Raw genomic sequence first — 17911 nt, 5'->3', positions numbered from 1 at the left:
GCACTGCCTAGCAGCCACAAAGTAGCTACCGCCACAGGCTCTCTTCGTTGTGACTAGGGAACAGCTTCCCAGCTTCTTTGCTTTTATCTTAGTCCAGAACCAAACCCATACCCATCTTACCCATCTGTAACAGCCTTTTAGCTCCAGGACAGGCTGACAGGGTCTTCAGGAAAGTAACACAGCAGAAGGCCCCACCCTCCACATCAGCCAAACATTCAGTTTGCCACTCTCCAGTGTTAATAGCAAAATGAAAAAGTTCTTTATTAAAAAAGCAGACCAAAACCCAAAATAAAAAATCATGAACACAAAGCAACCAGTCCACACAGAAACTTTCATTTTCCAGGTGTCTCTTAAAATATGTTCTCTAAGATACGTTCCCACCCCAGACTCACAAGGTTCTCCCTCAAGGCTCTTAAGACTGCTGGCCTTACAGCAGCTCCTGCTTTCTCCAATTCAGACTCTCGTAACCCTTGCAAGGACTTGTGCTGTCAGGAGAGGAACCACCTTCTCCCCTTTGTGCTCTGAGCAACTCCCCAGTGTCACGCCAGAAGCATTGCTCCTCTCCAGGTTAAGGCCATAGCACTCAGTTCTAGGAGCCTGAGAAGCCAGGAGAACAGTCTTGCCATTTGCCAGTGAAACTAAATCCTGTTGCAATACTGGCCACAACATCTTCACCTAAGGGCTGCAGTTCACAGTGAAGAAGCACAGATGTTGACAGCTAATCACCCACTCACCCTTTCCCTGACACTCAGTGTTGTGTAAGTAGAAGCACGGCCAAAGCCCAGCTGTCCCACAAAGACATGAACAGCACTGCACCCGAAGCCCTTCCGTACAGCTGTTTCTGTCTACGCTGAATGTGTGTCTACTGCCCACCAATACAGTGAGAGCCACAGCAGGGAGGGTACACAAGCCAGAGAGGGCCCTGTCAGACTCTGCTTCTGCCTGTAAACACTGGGTGAAAAAGCACAGGTGTGTAATATCTGGTGTTTCCAGCAGTTTCAGGATCCCATTAGCAAAGCAAATCGCTCTGGCCCACAGGGAACTATAAACACTCCTGTCACATTTTATCACATTTCTCTGTGAACAGCCCTGGCACCCAAACAAATGCTGCAGCAGGACCCTGCCAGGGAACACACAACCCCTCCCCCAGTAATGAGTAACCCCCTGTGCCAATAGGCTGTGGCAGTGCAGGGGAAGGGGCTCCACATCATGGACTCAGACCCACGAGCCTGAACAGCTGTTTCCTCCTCTCCTTTACGCTGTCAGGAAGAAGGTTTCTGAACAGCGAGAGCGTTTTTCTGTTTGCGAGCCTTTGTGTCACCCCACTCTGATTAAACTGTCCCATTTAGGAAGGAGTTGTACCTGAGTTGGTCACCCTTTCCCTGACAGCAGGTATTTGGATCCTTTAAGCCATGCTCTCACTTTCTAGAACTGTGGGTTCCCAAGGGAGATCCTTGCACATATGCCATGATGGCATTCTGCAAGAAACTTGCTCGCTGCGCCTCCTCTTCCCTCACCCTGGAGATCTCGGCCTCCTTCATTCTCAGCTTCTCAAGCAGCAGAGAGATCTCACCCTCTTTGTCCAGCAGTGCTTCACGGTGATTACTGGATAGGGCTGTGAAAAACAGCATTAGAAAAGAAAATCAGGGTATCCCTAGAATAAATAAGAAAAAGCCAAAGGCAACGGAAGTGGTATGGTCAACAGGGACAAAAGAGAAGCTGCATAAGTCAACACGAGAGGTTTTGCACAGACAGCATGCACACTTCACTGTGCAGGAAATCCAAACATCTTGCTGGCTGTGCAGCTTTGGGTGGTCATCTGAGTCTTGGTCTCTATAAAATGAGGACAGGAATCCCTGTATCTCCCTGGATGGAGAGTACAACTCATAGGTGTATACACAGGCAGGAAACACTGCTGTCAGTACCTGTGAGCACAGCTCAGTTCCAGGCCCAATGCAGGCTAACTCAGCATTACCATTTGAGAAGCATGAAAGGATCCATCACCTTTCAGTTGTCTTTCCAGAGCTGCAATCTTCTCTCTCAGCCCATCCTGGGCTGCGCGTTCAGCCTCCAAGTGCCCAATCTGCTCCTGTAATTCCACTTTCACCTTATTTAGCTCTGTCACTTTCTCCTCTTCCTTACTGTCCAGGTCCTGACACACAAAGACAAACCCATGAACAACCAAACAACTTCAGCAACTTGTTCTGGCCCTGTCGTGACTATATCTACTCCAGTCCCAGCTACCTGCTGAAGTTCATCCAGCCTCCTCCTGAGTCCATCAGCATACAGGCTCAACTGTTTGGCTTTGGCCTGGGCCTCAGCAACCATTTCTTTTTGCTTAAGGCAGCAGTTCTGAGCTTCATCCCTTGACTCAGTCATCAACCGCAGCTTCTCTTTTAGGTGTTCTAGTCGTTGCTGCTGTAAGACACAAAGGAAAATGAAAATTAAACAGTCCCACTTCATTCCTGTGAAGGGATTCTCCCCTCTTTGTTCCTAATACAGTGAATCCTTTATTGAGTCAACTGGCACTGACAAGCACAGGACACAGCCCTGCTCCTTGCACTCAGGAGTGACCCCAAGCTGCTTCCTCTTGCCAGAGAGAACAATGACAGACTGAAACACTCAAATGAGAAACTGAGACAAGTCCTTGCCAGATGCACCGATGCCACTGCCAGTGTTTACAACCAATGCTCTACCTTCACTTCCTCCATACCTCAAATGGCTCTGCAGCACCACTGTATGCAGCTAAGCAACTGCTGGGTCCCACACATCAAATGTCTATGTCTATAACTCAGTGAAGCATTTTCTTTTGTGATGTAAAAAGTAAGTAAATATTCTAATAGTTTTTGTGTATTTCCATCATCTCTTGTTCTCTTTCACAGGATATTAACTTCATTGCCATTTTCACAGAGTTCAATACTAGTGACTTTATTTATCCAGCAGCAGTATCCACCTGAAGAAATTTCTCAGAGTTCAGAGAAACAGGAGCACCCCATGAGAGTTGCCATTAAAAAGAATGATCAACATCCGTCTGCTGGCTTCAGATGTTGGCAACTTAAATTAAATCTGCCATGACAATATCCACATCAGTTCTGTTACTACTGAAGACAATTAAAATCAGACTTTTCAGGACTCCTTCCTCAGCAATCACACCATTTGTGAGTCAGTGAAACCCAGAGAGGAGTTACTTAGCAGCTCCCCAAGACTAAAATATAGAGTAGGTAGCCAAACCACTTCCTTCCCACAGGTCTTGTCCTTACCTCCTCCAAGCGTGCCTGACTCCGGACTTTTATTAACTCCTCCTCTGCCTGACCTCGCTCAGTTAGTGCAGCTGCTTTGACTTGGCTCAGCTCCTGCCACAGAAACATGGAAAATCATTCCAGACAGAGAAGCTGCATTGCTGTAACACTCACCAGAAAACATTAGCAGCTTCCGGTCACAGGCTACAATATGACACAGCTCTCGTCACTCAGGGGCAGCAAAAGCAAACCAAGATGACAAACTTTTCCTCACTCCAAGGCTGCTATTTAAGCTCAGTGTGAATTTCAGTTATATGAGGACAAGTAATGGGTAAAGCTTTCCAAAACAAGGCAGTAGGAAAGAGCAGTGCTGGATCTAGCTGGGGAAATATATATGAATAAACATGCTACTCTACTTGGGACAACATGGGAAACCTGTGAATTCCAATCTTGGTAACACTCTAACCATGTTCAACAGAATCCTTACTTTTGTCCAATCTGAATTTACAAGTTTCTCCTTGGAACCTTTTTCCTTAGCTCAAAGCAGTAAAAATAATTTCAGCTGGTATGCTGCTGTTTTCTGTTCCTCCTTACAGCACATGACAATCTTTACAAAGGTCAGCAGTGGAAGACTCCACAAAGCTTTCCTGGCAGCCTTCTCTTTGCACCACTATATGAGTGTTCAAACGTGCCTAGAGCACTTTTTCTCACCTCCTCCAGAGATATCCTGATGGCCTCCAGCCTCTGGATCCTGTTGTGCATGGAACGTTCACTGGCCTCCATGTGCTGTGTCATACGATCCACCTGCAAAGCAGCAGAAACCATTTAAGCAAGTGACAGAAAACCATTCCCATCTCCAGGCACAGCAAGCAGCAGGACCACTCATCATGATAGTGAAGCATCCTCTCACTGAACCACCTACCACCAAAGGAAAGTTCTTACCTCTCCCAGAACTCCACTAGGAAACTGTAATACAGATACAATCTGCCCTCTAGAAACTGGGAATTTTTAGACAGAGATCCCTCCCAGGCCACAAGGAAGATGAAGTCCAAGCTCTCATTGTCAAGTGGTACAAAACACAACAGATTCATTTTCTAGCTGTAAGGTTGGTAAAATCTTCCTGGCCTGTGTCTTTTCTTAAAAGATTTCGATATATTCAGAGAAATCTATTAGTATAATTCTATTTTGGAGAGATTTCAGACCTCAGTAAACACTGCAAAGAGAATTGATTGTAGTCTGTTGGCCTGTCCACACTCAGACACAACCCCCTTTGAAACATAGCAGAGAAGGAACTAGCATGCTGAGCCCCGTTAAAGGACTGCTTGTCCATAAGTGATTAAAACATTAAAGTGTATTCATTTCAGAAGCAGGAAAAGATTCTGTATTTGTAATGACCTCTCTGCACAGACCAACACAAAGGCCAGCCTCCCAGCCTCTCTTGTAGCATCACATACCACTGTGGCCCATACTCTCGAAAGCTAGAAAATCTTACTAGCTGCTAGAAAGTCTTGTGATCTCTTCAGCCAGGCTTTGCTTGAAAAAATGGCCCATTATTCCCACAACAAATCTGAGCCCACTAACTTTTTAACTTTTTTAAGAGCATATGACAGCAATGACCTCCAGTGGTGATGTAGGTCAGGACCAAAGAAAGACTAACCGGGATGCTGCAGAAATCCCATCCTTACCTCTTTTACCCGAAGGGATTCCATGTCTTCAAGGCTTTGTTTAAATCTTCTCTTCTCCATTTCCAGACGTTCTGCAGATTAAAAGCAGGCATATCACAATTCTGGCATTCCTGCCACACAGCTGTACTCATACTTTTTCACCATCTCTGCGAACCCTTTCTCCTCGGCTGTCTGTGCTGTTGACTCAGGAACAGCGATCCCAACCACAGGTGTCCACAAGCTGTTTCTACTCCTCCACTCACCTTCAGCCTCCACAGCCCGCAGCTTCAGCTCCGCTGTTGTGTTGGTCAAGTCTTGTTTTACCTGGAACAGCTGATCCTGCTGAACTTTGCACTTCCTCTCCAACTCATCCACCTACACAAGGAAATTACCACCACAAAGGTTTTTCTTTTCCTGTTAGCAGAGAAAGTTGGCTGTACAGGACAACGAAGACACACACAACCAAGGATCAAAGTAGAGACCATATATATGCAGCAGATGTTATATATGTTCAAGTTCCACTTCTCAGACTTGGACTTGGTTTCCTACCTGGTTTCTCAGCAGCAGATTTTTCTCACTGGCAGCAGACAAGTCATGCAAAAGCCTGCCTTCCCGATCAGCACCTTCCTGCAAACAGAATCAAAATTAAAAACCTGTATTCACCCTAGTTCTTGCACTACCAACCAATATCACACCCAGCTAAATCCAACCTACCCCATAAACACCACGACTCCTCTTCACACCTGGCACCCATCTATCTAATTTACACAAGAATTTTTTGTCATGGTGGCTTTAGCTAACCCACTAGTGGTAAAAATCATGCTTCCCTATTCCATCCAGCATGCCCCAAATTTACACAAACCAGTTATGACCTATAGCCCTGCTCTCAAACATAACTAGGACTTATCCAGCTCACCTGCTTTTGTTGCTGGAGCTCCCTGAAGTGGCACTCAGCCACACAGTTTTGTTCCTGTTTCATGGCATTCAGCAGCTCTCCCAGGTTGTGCACCTTCTGTTCAGACAGAGCCAGGGCAGCTTCAGTCATCTGCAGCCTATAAAGAGAAGCACTTTCTGGAGTCTTTTCCAAGGCAGACACTGCAGCAAACTCTCTATGCCACCTGGTACAAGGTGCTAATATCCATCTGGCAGTGGATGAAATCAGGCTAACTAAATGAGGCATTTTTTTGCTTCTGGGAAAAGGACACCATTGACCTTTGTACGCAGCAGCATCTACAAACAGTGACCTGGGGCTTCTCAGGGCCCAGTGTTCTGGTGCCCATTGCATTTGCCCTGCACTGTCTTCCACAAGCCATTCTCCCCACCCAGACCCCTCCAGGATTTGCCTGCTCTCACAGAACAAAGCCAGCTATTTTATTCCACTGCAAAGTTGTTTAAAATTAGAGACAGATTTTTAAACATGAGTAGCAGAAGCAATTTGCTTATTCCGTCCAAGAGGCACATGTCCACATCACTGCATGGCATAGTAACACTGCCTTTACCTGGCAGAACTAAAGTAGGCAGGCTCAGCAGTTTGAAGTCTAACCACTGCCATGTGCATATGGCTCTGCATAACCTAACATTTCTTCTGAGCAGCTCTTCCTCATTGCTCCCAAGCCAGGCTCCTCAATACCTGCAGCAGTTCCCAGAGAACACTGCCAGTTGCCAGGGAAAGCAGGTACCGACTCCTGCCAGGCTGTAAACCATGCAAGGAACATGCCCCCATCCCATCTGCAGAATCCTTTTTCCTTCTTCCCACCTTCTGTAATTCACTTTGTCTTACACCAATACACTGTAATTTTACTTAAAAGCAGGTTAACTATCTACTGTGGCAAACTCAAAGGCTTTATCTGACTGTAATTTCTGGATATTACTGCAGAACTAACCAAAATAATAAGTCAGCTACCCTACACGATTATCCCCCTTCTTAGAAGCTCTGCTCGGCACTGCTTATACAGCACAAATAGTGGGAAGGCAAAGGTTCTCCTCCTCCATACTTGGTTTTCAGTGAATTCATAATGGAGTACTGCTCATCCAATGCATCCTGCAGCTGGCTGATTCGTGCTACAGACATTCTGCATTTGGGAGGGAAATAAAAGGAAAAAAAAAAGGTGGGTAATTTCTGCCAGGAAACAGAGAGAGCTCAATTCTGCCATCAAAGAGCAGAAGACATTTAGAAATCCAACTCACTTCTCGCTCCTGGCTTTTTCTTCTTTGTGCTTGTCTACAGCATCCACAAAATCCATGAACTGTGAAGAAGGCAAAATTCTGTGAGAAAATGAATTGCATGAGCTACAAGCACTTACATTTCTCATTCTTCTCTTGCCAGCAACAGCTGAAGACATGTCAAGCCATTCTACTGGAAACAAACTGGAAGTCTGATGGGTTTATCAGCACATCTGAATAAGGTCATCAGCTATAGGGACTCTGCATCCTCAGGTGTCAGATGGAAAAACAAATCTCTAGGTTTACACCACTTGGAAAGTATGCAACCAATTGCAAAAGATGAAACTAAAGCACAAATAACCAAAACTCCTCCAGAATCCAGAGTGAATGTGTTCAGCAGGGATGTGTCCATACCCATACTGTCACTTGATTCCTAGGCAACCTAGCTCAGAGGAAGGACCCAATGTACTAAACTATGCCGTGTGCCTGTCCATAAAAATGCAAATGCAACTTCAGGTGCACAATAATACTGTCACTGAGTGTTCTGTGGGGACCTCAAGGGAAAGCAAAGGATTCCAGCTACCCCATTTGAACCGCCAACATCTGCTGACCTGCTTGTTCTTCTCATCCTTCAGACTCAAAACCTCCTTGCTGAGGATGTTCACTTGGTTCTGGGCCTCACTCAGGATAGCCTCACGGTCTTGGTTGTGATCCAAGGCTTGTTCTGATGCAGAGAGAGCAGGAGAGCATGCACAAGTTTCTAAAGCAACAGCACAGCAAGCACTGCTGGAAGAGACAGCACTCAGGATGACAACTGGCTATCAGAAGCACCAGGACAGTTGCCCTTCTCATGCTGGCCCACGTAGAGAGAGTCCCACCTTACATCACAAGCTGGGATGGGATCAATGAGAGCAGTGTGTGTGGGGTAATCAACACCCCAGCCTCAGGAAAGATGCTCAGCTCTGCTGTGGGCAGGACAATGACAGGATGTGCTACATAAGCCACATCAAAACTTGGCTCATCAGAGGCAAACTATGAGGAAAAGTCTCAAATTCTCCCACATTCATGTGGCACGGCAATCTCTAATAACTCAATCCAAATTATTTTTTTGCTCTTGCTAGTGAAAGCGACACTCCCAACTTGACTAGCCCTCACTAAAGGACAAGAGGAGGTGACATAGAGCACTGTGGAAAAGCTGTTGAGAAAGGGAGGGAAAGAGGGTTAGCTCTCTTCTGAAGCAGCAAGTGCCCTATATCCCCCAAGTGCTGAACTGGGAAAGGAGTTAAGTGATTCATTACTGTGCACACATCATACTTACCCACAGCTTTCAGGATGTCGCCAGGAACATTATTCCCTGCCAGCTCGAGCCTCTTCAGGGTCTTGTTGCTGTGCAGGCAGTTCAGCAAAGCTCGGCCACCCAGAAGCCCAATGTTATTCCATCGCAAATCTATACAGAAAGCAAACTTTCACCACGGTAGTCACACATCTGCTGAAAAACACAGGGCTCAAGAGAACCCATGCTCTTTATATATCTACAAGCACGGTTAACTAATCCCAGATGGTCTTAGCAAAAACACAGGTGAATACTGTGTCCCCTTTGAAGATGAATGAGAGGGAGGGAAATTGACAAAGCAAGAAAGGCAAGATAAATCTTTAGGACACTGCAGGAAGCCATGACAGTTGAAAATCTACACAAATCTGGGTCTCACATTTGGCTCTCACAAGCCTTCCTTCCACAGACAAGACCTGTGGATGAGAAAGAATTGGCAACAAAAGCTACATTTTCCTGAAGGAAATTCCAGCAAAATTCCATATAAGGACAAAACGAGTGTGAAGTAAGTATTAAGAGTCTGTCATGAGGCATACCAACACCAACCACAAATAGGAATGAAAACCTTTCCTCCTCCACTAAAGACTGTTCTACTCCAAGTACACAATTCTTCATCTGCAGGTTTGGTTCCAGAGATTCCAATTATAGTTCCGAGTCTCCAAAGGCCATGGAGTTGTGACTTCTCCCTGCACAAAGTCGGCAAAGCATTCCAGACTGATAGGAATTGGGAATGACACCAACCAGTTGGAAGAAACTGAAGCGAGAAACCTGAAGATACACGTGGTGTTTTCATGCATATATGTACGTGGGCAAAGAACTCTTACCCAGCTCCTGAAGGCTGGTATTTTGTGTCAGTGCCATGGCCAGCTCTTCAGCCCCTTGATGGTTAATCTGGTTATTGCGCAGATCCAGACGCCGAAGAAAGTTGTTTGCTCTCAGTCCTTGGCAGAAAAAGGAGAAGCCCTCCTCCCACATGCCAAGGCTGTTCCATTCTAAGGTTAGGCTAGGGAAATCAGACAGGAATGGTGTTCGTGGAGTAAACAGACTGCTGCATGAACTTGAATGATATATGGATCACGGTATGCCCGGTCAAACATCCAGCTCCGTGCATGGACTCAATTTCAGAGAGCAGGATGCTGCCAGGGCCCAGCGTCCTCCGAAAGAGCACCTCCACTTTTCATGCCTTTACTTGTCCCACCCCTCACAAGAAATTGCACCACTTGGCATTCCTCCTACCCCAACAAAAAACCACCCTCAACCCTTTTCAAATGTTGTGCTCCATCCGGCAAGAATAGCACAAAGAGAGGTATACACATTTTTTTACCTCCTGATGGATTTGTTCTCCCTAAGAAGTTTTCCCAAAGCCTCAGCTCCCATGGTTCGCAGGTTATTTCCCTGAAACAGAAGTCCCAGGTGATCAGTAGGCTAAGCCTGTCCCAGTCCACCTACACCACAAACACCACCATATGCATCCCAGCTGTAATGCCAACTTCAGTTGGGCAAAGATGGTCCAACCAACATTTGTTTCACTATCAATCAGCCTTCCACAAAATGAAAAACCCTGGAGGAACAGTGGATCTATACACACGACTTGTCTTGTGAGGGCACCATGACTGAGAGCTTGCAAAAATCACAAGATTGCACAGGATCAGCATGGGCCATGATGGGACGGAAAATGGTGATTCTAGATAAGCATAACTATTGTAACACACTTCACCAAAAAGGGCTCTGTTAACGCTAGCACAAATGAGAAAGGACGCTGTGATGAAGTTTGTGACTTCAGTGATGCTGAACAGTGATGCTGTTTGTGACTGTAAATTCAAGGGAATAGCTGTATGCCAGAGGAATACAGACAGAAAGTCACTCCCAGTAGCGTGACAATCACATCTGAAGGCAGATGCTTAGTTCAAAGCCCAGGCTAATCGAAAGACATTGGCAAGCGAGATAAACTCTACAGAAACACAAGTAAAACAGCTAGTAAACTCACTGATCAATACAGAAACCCCCAAAACAGCCTATACACGCCTCATCTGCCCAATCAGCAACTGACAAAATATACACAGCAATAACTTCCTATCAAAATACAGTAACTAAATAAAAATGGATAAAGATGATCTGCAAAGTAACTTTGGAAAATTGTGACATGGTGTTAACAAGTCAAGGAATGAGTCACTGAGAACAAAAACTTTACAGAAGTATGCATCTTGTTGAATAATCCTGCACCAGGACGGTCCAGTTGTATTTCTGATTAAGCCTGTGCTCCTTTTTCCTTCTCCACCACAGAACAGTCTTAATTCTGTTTGAACAGACTCACCTTCAGATCCAAAGATTTTACTGTGGTGTTGGAGCAAAGACCATGCAACAGAAGTCTTACACCTGAGTAGAAAAAAAAAAAGCTGTTTATTTCATCTCTGAAACCCTCTACTCATCCCAGCGTATCATCTTGTAAACAGCTAGCTCAGGAGACGTGGCTGTGATAAACAAATTACTTGGTAAACTACCACTGCTGCTGGAATAAGTGAGCCTGAGCTTTCAGGGCAGGAGACTATTTATACACTCTCAAAGAGGTGTCCGGGCAGAGAACTACAAGTCAGTTTGTACACCTACCTGCCTCAGCCCTGAAAAAAGCCCACGTCTAGACAAGCTCTGCGGACACGGATGTGCTGCCCATGGCGCCCCCTCACTGCCAGCTACTTTAACCAGCCGGACTGTCCCATCCGTCCACGGCCAACAGCAGAGCTGCCCTCGCCGCCGGAGGGAGAACCGAGCGGTGCGTGAGCAGCCGCATGGTCACGGACCGGGCACCTTCACGGGCCTGAGATACGAGCGACCTCCCGCCCCGCCACCGCGCCTCGCTCGCCGCCGGAGGGAGAGCGGGCCCGCCGGCCCAGCCTGAGAGGGCGGCGAGGGCGGCCCCGCTTCGGGCAGCCGCTGCGGCCTCGCGCGCACCTTCCTCGCTCAAGCCGCAGTCGCCGAGCGCCAGCGCGGCGAAGGGCGCGGCGCCGGGCAGCAGCCGGCCCAGCGCGCTGCACGTCTGCAGCGAGAGGCTCTGCGCCGCCAGGTCCAGGCGGCCCCGCGCCCCGTTGGGCTCCCGCAGGCGCCGCAGCACGGCCTCCTGCGGGGCCGCGCCTACCGCCGCGCAAAGCCGCGCGTATTCGCGCCCGAACTGCTCCATGGCCGCGCGGGTTCCCGCCGGAACTGCTCCCGGGCCGCGCGGGTTCCCGCCGGAACTGCTCCCGGGCCGCGCGGGTTCCCGCCGGAACTGCTCCCGGGCCGCGCGGGTTCCCGCCCGCGTTCCCGCCCGCCGCGCCTCCGGGAGGCGGGGCCAGCAGTGCGCGGGACATGGAGGAGCGGGACGGCCGCACCGGCGGCTTCAGGAAGGTGCGGCCGCTCCGGGCGAGGGGCGCTGGCCCGAGCGGCGAGCGCGGCCCCGCTCATCCGTTCCTCTCTCCGCGCAGGACACCGTGGACCGGCTTCTCCGCCTCCATTTCCGGGACGGGAGGACCCGAGGTACCGAGGCTGCGGCGGCGGGCGGGTCCGGGCCGCTTGGGCCTAGTCCCCGCCTTCCCTAAGCGCCGTATCGTTGCAGTTAATGCCGACGCGCAGCTGCTGGTGGCCGAGTTGCTGAAGGTCTTCGTCCGAGGTCAGCGCGCAGGGCCAATCCCCCGCCCCAGCCTTAGGGCGATAGGCTCCCGCCTCCTCCCCGAGCACCTAGCCAACCTTCGACTCATCCCGTCCTGCTTCAGCTCTGCTGCCTCCTGCACAGCTGGAGTCCTGACGCAGCTTCCCGGACTCTTCCGGGGCGCTGGGCCACCTCCCTCCTCCCAGGACACCAGCCCAGCCCCCCGGACGAGACGCCCCAGGTGACAGCTCCCAGACCCGTCTCACTGCTCTTCCCTTTCTTTCACTTGGGCTGCAGAAGCGGCGGCTCGAGCAGCTCGGCAAGCTCAGGCAGAGGACCTGAAGAAGGTGGATACTGAGCAGCTGGAGAAAGTGTTGCCACAGCTGGTATGTAACTCTGGGCCTGAACTGCATGGGAGCAGGATGAGGATGTGAGCTGAAACAGCCTAATCCTCATCCTTTCGGGAGCTGTTTTGAGAATCCAGTCTGTGTCCTGACTGGCTTGCTGCTCTTTCCTTACAGCTTCTGGATTTCTAGAGGCTTTCTGAAGCACATGTCGCCTGTCAGCAGACAGTCCTGACCTGACAGCGAACATGTGTCTCGGCCTCAGAGTCCAACTCTGGGATGAACAGTCTCAGCTCTTTCTTCGTCTGCCATTTTGCTTCTGTTTCCTCTCTCCTTTACCAAGCACAACACAGCCCAAAGGAACGATGCTGTCAGATAACGTTTTTGAGAAGAGGCTGCCACAGGCTTGTTTTGTTCTGCTGAGCACATACCTGGTTTCAATCTTGCCGCCCTACTCCTGGTAACAGAGGCCTGTACTTCACAGCATGGTAAGATGCTGTTGCTTTCTCATCTAACATGAGAATGAGGTGCTGCTTCACAGAGATGCATGGAAAGACTTAAAGGTTGGAAATACCATCCAGCCTTCAGGATCTCATTGCCTCAGCAGGCAGCTGTGACAGCAACTCTAGGTGCAGCTCCAAGCCTTTCTAATGAATAGGTCATTAACAGGAGCTCATTCACAGGCTCCCGCCAAGAGCAGGCAACTGATCTTTATTTTATAAATAAACAGTGTCTGTCCGTCACTACCTTCCAGTATTTCTCCAGGGCTGTGACATCAAAGAATACTTGAAACCTTTTAACCATTCAGTATTCTCCTCAGAGGCTGCTCCCCCTCTGCTATAAATTTGTTCTCACAAAGAAACATCAGTAAGTTAAAAACAAGTCTCCCCTCCTTGTGTAGGCTCTTTGCTGCAATTCATCATCAAAAGTCAAGTCGCTTCAAAGACTTGCAGCGTTTCCCCCTCACCCACCCTCTTCCCTAAATCTTTGTAGGACGAAAGGAAAAAAGGACAAAAAACAAACAGCATGTGTGAGGATCCCACATCATGGGACAGCCTGGCCCCTCTAGCAGCAGGGGGGCCACTGTGAAATAAGAAACCTTACACATGTGGGCAGGACCCACACAACCCAACTGGCTTTGCTGGGAAACGCATGGCTGGCTGCACAGAGCACAGCTGATGGTGGTGTGGCTTGGGGCCTGCACGCTCTTGCTGCTGGCACTCTGCAGGCTGTAGGATCAGCAATAGCTAGCAGTCCTTTTCTCAGGAACAGCTGTGACAGGCAGAGGCTCAGTAGGTCACTGTACACTTTGAGCTAGGAGCTATCAGGGTCATCCCTCAGGACACCAGCCACTTGGAAACCCCACAAAAATGCAGTTTTAGTACATACTCTGGTAACAGTACCAGCTTAAGCAGTCCCCAGCTCTCAGCACTGCAGCTTCTCAGCTGAGAAAACTGTTCAGCTGTACAACACGTGCAATGAAGGAACTGACCTAGTTCAGCCTTCAGCCCCACAATCATTGGTTAAAAAAAGGCAATTGCAAAAGGAAAAGCAAGTGATAACTACCGTTGAATGTCCTAAAACCCTAGGGATGAGTTCACCTACTATAGCAGAAGCAATACTGAAACAAAACCAGCTCATCAGGTATCTGCAGGTACTGTTCTGCAGTAGGGCAGGAATCCTTGTAGCAAGTACCTTAGCAAAGAGGCCACAGTTTTAAATGTGGGGGCATCTTACCCCCTTAAAGAATTCACTCCTGCTTTCTTGCCTTTTCCAGTTTCAGATCCTCATCTCTGCCTCCAACTGAAACAGCAGTCCTAAAGTTGCTGCCCTAAAAAGGCTCAAGTTCCCTTCCCTGACACACGGAGAAGAGAACTGCTGATGTGGACATCCACAGTAAAGCAGCAATTGAATAGCAGCAGCAGCTAAAAGTAACTCTTTGTATAGGGAAGGGGAATAAGACCTCTTGTCTAGCTATTGAAGGTAGCAATTTTTCATTCTTGTGGTTAAATTGGGTTTGATGCACAGCTGAGTTACACAAGGGAGGAGCATGGGCAGAACTGCCTGAGGGAACAGTCAGCAATGTAAAGCCCCTACACTTAACCCATGAAACTGCTCCAGGAATACTGGTATTGTTGCTTGTGTCCCTAAACTTGTTTTCCAATGTCAGGTGCTTGCAGGGGATAGTTATGGTGCTAATCCTTTACAAAAACTGACAGAACTAAAACACCTAAGCAAATCAGCTAAGCAGATTGTACTATTTGATGTCACCTGTGCCCTTCAGAAAAATAAGGACTAGCACATCTGAAGGCACACTGCAACTTCCTCCCAACCACACTGCTTCTGCATATTCTAATCCTGGGAATAAAGAACACCAGCACAGGTATTTCACTACTTATCATTAGCAATAGCTCTTGGTTTCTCCACAGGGCTATCCTGTATAAATTCAACAAGGCAGCTCTAGCTACCGTCTACCTCTGATTTGTGTGACATGAATAAGCCTGATACAGCACCTGAACGAAGATACTGACAGCCCTATGGAGCACAGGCTCAGCCCACACTTAATCCTCTAAAGAGTAATAAACTTTATTATTTGAATGGTTTTTCAGGTCTGCTATGGTGTGTCTTTTATAGGCTGTCAAGTGGCAGAAGGGCTTGCTTTCCACAGGGAGGATTTAGTACAGGAGCTGTAAACAGTGCTCTCACATTCCCACTGCCAGTGGCCACACACGTTCCCTGTTTACGTTTGGGTGTCATATAAGAAATCAATCAACTTTTTTGCTAAAGCATTCTTTGCTCCTTCTGCTTTGAGTCTCCTTTTTCCTCTTCCACCTTTCTTTCATGCCTCCCCCTCCCTCCAAGTTTCTTCAAAGCATCTCTGTGAGCATTTGGAAGTAATTAGACCTGAAGGGAAATGTTGTCCAGGCAGGGAGACAATGACAAGTGCCAGGAACCCAGGGTGCCCTTTCTAGCCACTTTGAAGCTCATTCAGATGGTACAAAGCTCCATTTTGCTTTGTTGAAAAAAAAATGGGAGGAAGGGAACGAGTCATAACAGGCGTATTGAAAAGAGAGCAGGTTCCTGTGAACTGACAGACACACCAAGTGCCAGGGCAAGAAACTATCAAAGGGACTGACCAAAAGGGCTCCCATGGCCACTCTGCTTTATTACATCTACAAATTGTGCAGATGCACACGTAGTGCAGGGAGGAAACAAGGAAAATGGAAAACACGGTATTACTGTACCACGGAAGCCCAGCTCTCCGCAGACCACTGATCCGTGGAAAAGACTTCAAATAAAACCCAGCACCATGACTGCCGTGCCACTACAGAGTTCATCTCCAGCATAAGGGTAATTCTAAGCAATAATCATCCCCTTACGATGTCTGCAGGAGACAAAGATCCGGACTGGGCCTTTTCCCTGTACACTAACTGCGGTGCAGAGCACAGCTACCCTGCTCTGGGAATACTCAGGCCACCAATCAACTGTCATTTGAAGAGACCCTTTAAGTGGATGGTTTCTTCCTTGCTGTAATTAATTACTGATGGTAATTATACACAGTGAAAATAAAACTAGAGCTTAGGGCAGAAACATGCTCAACAGGCATTCCATGAACTTGTATTCCTTGTTGACAAGATTCTGGCAACTGAACACAATACAAGTGCAGCAGCCCAAGAGCTTCACAGGAAAGGCTGATCTGAACTGGTTTAAGTGACTTAAATGCTTCCTCTTCATTCATTTCCCAGCCATCTATGTCCAGCATTATCAGCAGCACTAACCCTCCTCACTAAGAAGCAGAAAAAGTCTTGTTCTAGGCACCATTTAATAATTATAGGTAAAGCTGAACCAGATTGTATCTTGCTGCTAGAATACTGGCAGCTAGACTCAAGTCATCTCTGAAGGTGGAACTGGGAGGAGTTGAATTTAAAAATACAGATAGGAACAAAGTCCTTTGCAGAAAGTATATAGGAATCATGTCCCCCTTAATTCTCTATTCTTATTATTTGCATGCAAGAAACCTTAAATTTAACTCTAACCTTGCTTCTGTAGTCACAGAGACCACAAACAGGCCTTCCACTCCTCCACCAGGTGCAACTGACATCTGAAATAGCCATTCTCTCTTTATAACTAATGTTCATACAGATTAGATCTCTCCAGGGCCACCAACACATCTTACACATCCTTAGTAAGTTTGTGGAGAAAAGGGCACAGCTGACAGCTCGGTGATCCAGCAACCCAGGATGCTTCATCTCTTTCCACCTACAAAATAAACATGCTACTATTAAAACACATAACATGTAATTAGCACTTACTCATTTCTCAATAACATGATCTGGTAGCTGAGGGTTCTAGTCACTGCTGTGCTCAGGCAGCATTGGGGACCACAACAGAGCACCTGGGGAGATGAAATGGCAAATACATCACAACTTTCAGAGCAGGGAACTTCATCCTTCATTTTATTAACATGTGGCTTAGAGCATACTATTGACCTTTCATACCAGCTGTTAAATGGGAAACCTGCACAGGTAGGTGAGATGATATTTTGTACTTTATCCAGATAATCTTGGGAAACAAAACTATTTCAAGTGCAATGCTTCAAACATACTCCAGTATGGAAATGGGAAGCAGTGAAGATCCTGTTTCCCACTGCATCAGCATCTCAGCACCAATCTAAGCCAGACCAGCCACAGCAGGGAAACACACTGGCCCACTGTTTGCAGCCTTCACACCTTACCCTCTGCTTGCTGGAACTGATAGCGCCACACTATCTTCCAGAAACAAATACTAACATTCTCATCCAGGAAGTTAACATCTGGCATTATTAGCCAGGTGACTCCATATAAGAATTACTAGGTTTGTTGTCGTTAAAGGAGCTACCTGTCTCTTTTTTTTTTCCTCCCTTTTTTTTCTCTTCCCTCTCCCCCCCCACCCCCCGTCTTTGCCACTGCATCAAAAAGTGAATATTGCCAATTGTTTAATTCAGGAATTCTTCTTCTAATTACTTCATATTTTGTATAAAGTCTTGTCTAAAATACACACATAAGCCATTTGTTCTGGGACTAAAAACAAGGTTGCAGTTTTCTGACCAGGATAAAACAAGAGAAAAGTCATAATGGACACCTGGTTGCAATCTTAATTATGGAAAACCACTACTGGTTTGCAGTGAAGATTAAAAAAAGGAAGACCAACTAAAAAATTCAAGAGAAATAAAAGTACTAAAACAGACTACAGCAGCAAAAGGAAAGTTATGTCAGAGACATAACGGATTACATGGGCCCAGATTACATGGGTATGTAGAATATCCTGCCTATTAGTATTTGAACTACACTGGCAGGGATAAGAGCTCAGCACATCAAGCCCAGAACACAGTTTAAAATGCTGCAAGCATATGGTTTAGGCATCAGACTTCCCAGTGTTCAGAGTCCGCATTCAGATACTTCTCCAGTGAAGGCTGAGGTTCAAGTCACAAACAAATTTGTGACTGACAAGAACCAAATGTCCTGCAAGCATAAACTGACATCTGCAACAATACCACCAATATACAACAC

At 47.3% G+C, this 17911-nt stretch overlaps 3 protein-coding genes across 9 annotated transcripts in view; 1 reads left to right on the top strand and 2 right to left on the bottom strand.

Moving 5' to 3' along the window:
* Positions 1-278: 278 nt before the first annotated feature.
* On the bottom strand, positions 279-11730 carry LRRC45 (leucine rich repeat containing 45). 2 transcript variants are annotated; one of them, XM_082294229.1, is made up of 17 exons: positions 11346-11730; positions 10711-10772; positions 9721-9791; positions 9221-9399; positions 8385-8513; positions 7678-7790; positions 7091-7149; positions 6898-6975; positions 5820-5955; positions 5453-5530; positions 5167-5278; positions 4925-4995; positions 3951-4043; positions 3261-3353; positions 2245-2418; positions 2005-2152; positions 279-1615 (listed from the first exon to the last, which is right to left on the bottom strand). In XM_082294229.1, exons 1-17 carry the CDS (start codon positions 11569-11571, stop codon positions 1419-1421), a joined length of 2019 nt encoding a protein of 672 aa, XP_082150355.1. In that variant the 5' UTR covers positions 11572-11730; the 3' UTR covers positions 279-1418. The 2 variants fall into 2 exon arrangements, with proteins under 2 accessions (XP_082150355.1, XP_082150354.1); XM_082294228.1 differs by having other exon boundaries at positions 2245-2415; positions 11346-11698.
* Positions 11601-15117, top strand: CENPX (centromere protein X). Of its 4 annotated transcripts, XM_082294238.1 has the most exons (7): positions 11601-11777; positions 11855-11906; positions 11986-12039; positions 12316-12404; positions 12540-12850; positions 14140-14345; positions 14792-15117. In XM_082294238.1, exons 1-5 carry the CDS (start codon positions 11739-11741, stop codon positions 12552-12554), a joined length of 249 nt encoding a protein of 82 aa, XP_082150364.1. In that variant the 5' UTR covers positions 11601-11738; the 3' UTR covers positions 12555-12850; positions 14140-14345; positions 14792-15117. The 4 variants fall into 4 exon arrangements, with proteins under 4 accessions (XP_082150364.1, XP_082150365.1, XP_082150363.1 ...); XM_082294239.1 differs by lacking the exon at positions 14140-14345; XM_082294237.1 differs by having other exon boundaries at positions 14140-15117.
* A 165-nt stretch (positions 15118-15282) lies between these two features.
* Positions 15283-17911, bottom strand: part of ASPSCR1 (ASPSCR1 tether for SLC2A4, UBX domain containing) — a 44613-nt gene continuing 41984 nt past the window's right edge. The window contains exon 16 of one of the 3 annotated variants that reach the window (XM_082294231.1): positions 15283-16622. In XM_082294231.1, coding sequence (XP_082150357.1) covers positions 16609-16622 — 14 coding nt within the window. In that variant the 3' untranslated portion in view covers positions 15283-16608. The remainder of the gene's footprint in view (positions 16623-17911) is intronic. The other 2 variants (XM_082294232.1, XM_082294233.1) reach the window with 2 other exon arrangements.

Source organism: Coloeus monedula (assembly GCF_965178545.1).
Source record: "Coloeus monedula genome assembly, chromosome: 19".
Lineage (NCBI taxonomy): Eukaryota > Metazoa > Chordata > Aves > Passeriformes > Corvidae > Coloeus > Coloeus monedula.
The sequence above is the reverse complement of the archived record's forward strand: the minus strand, read 5'-3'. Positions and strand labels throughout refer to the sequence as shown.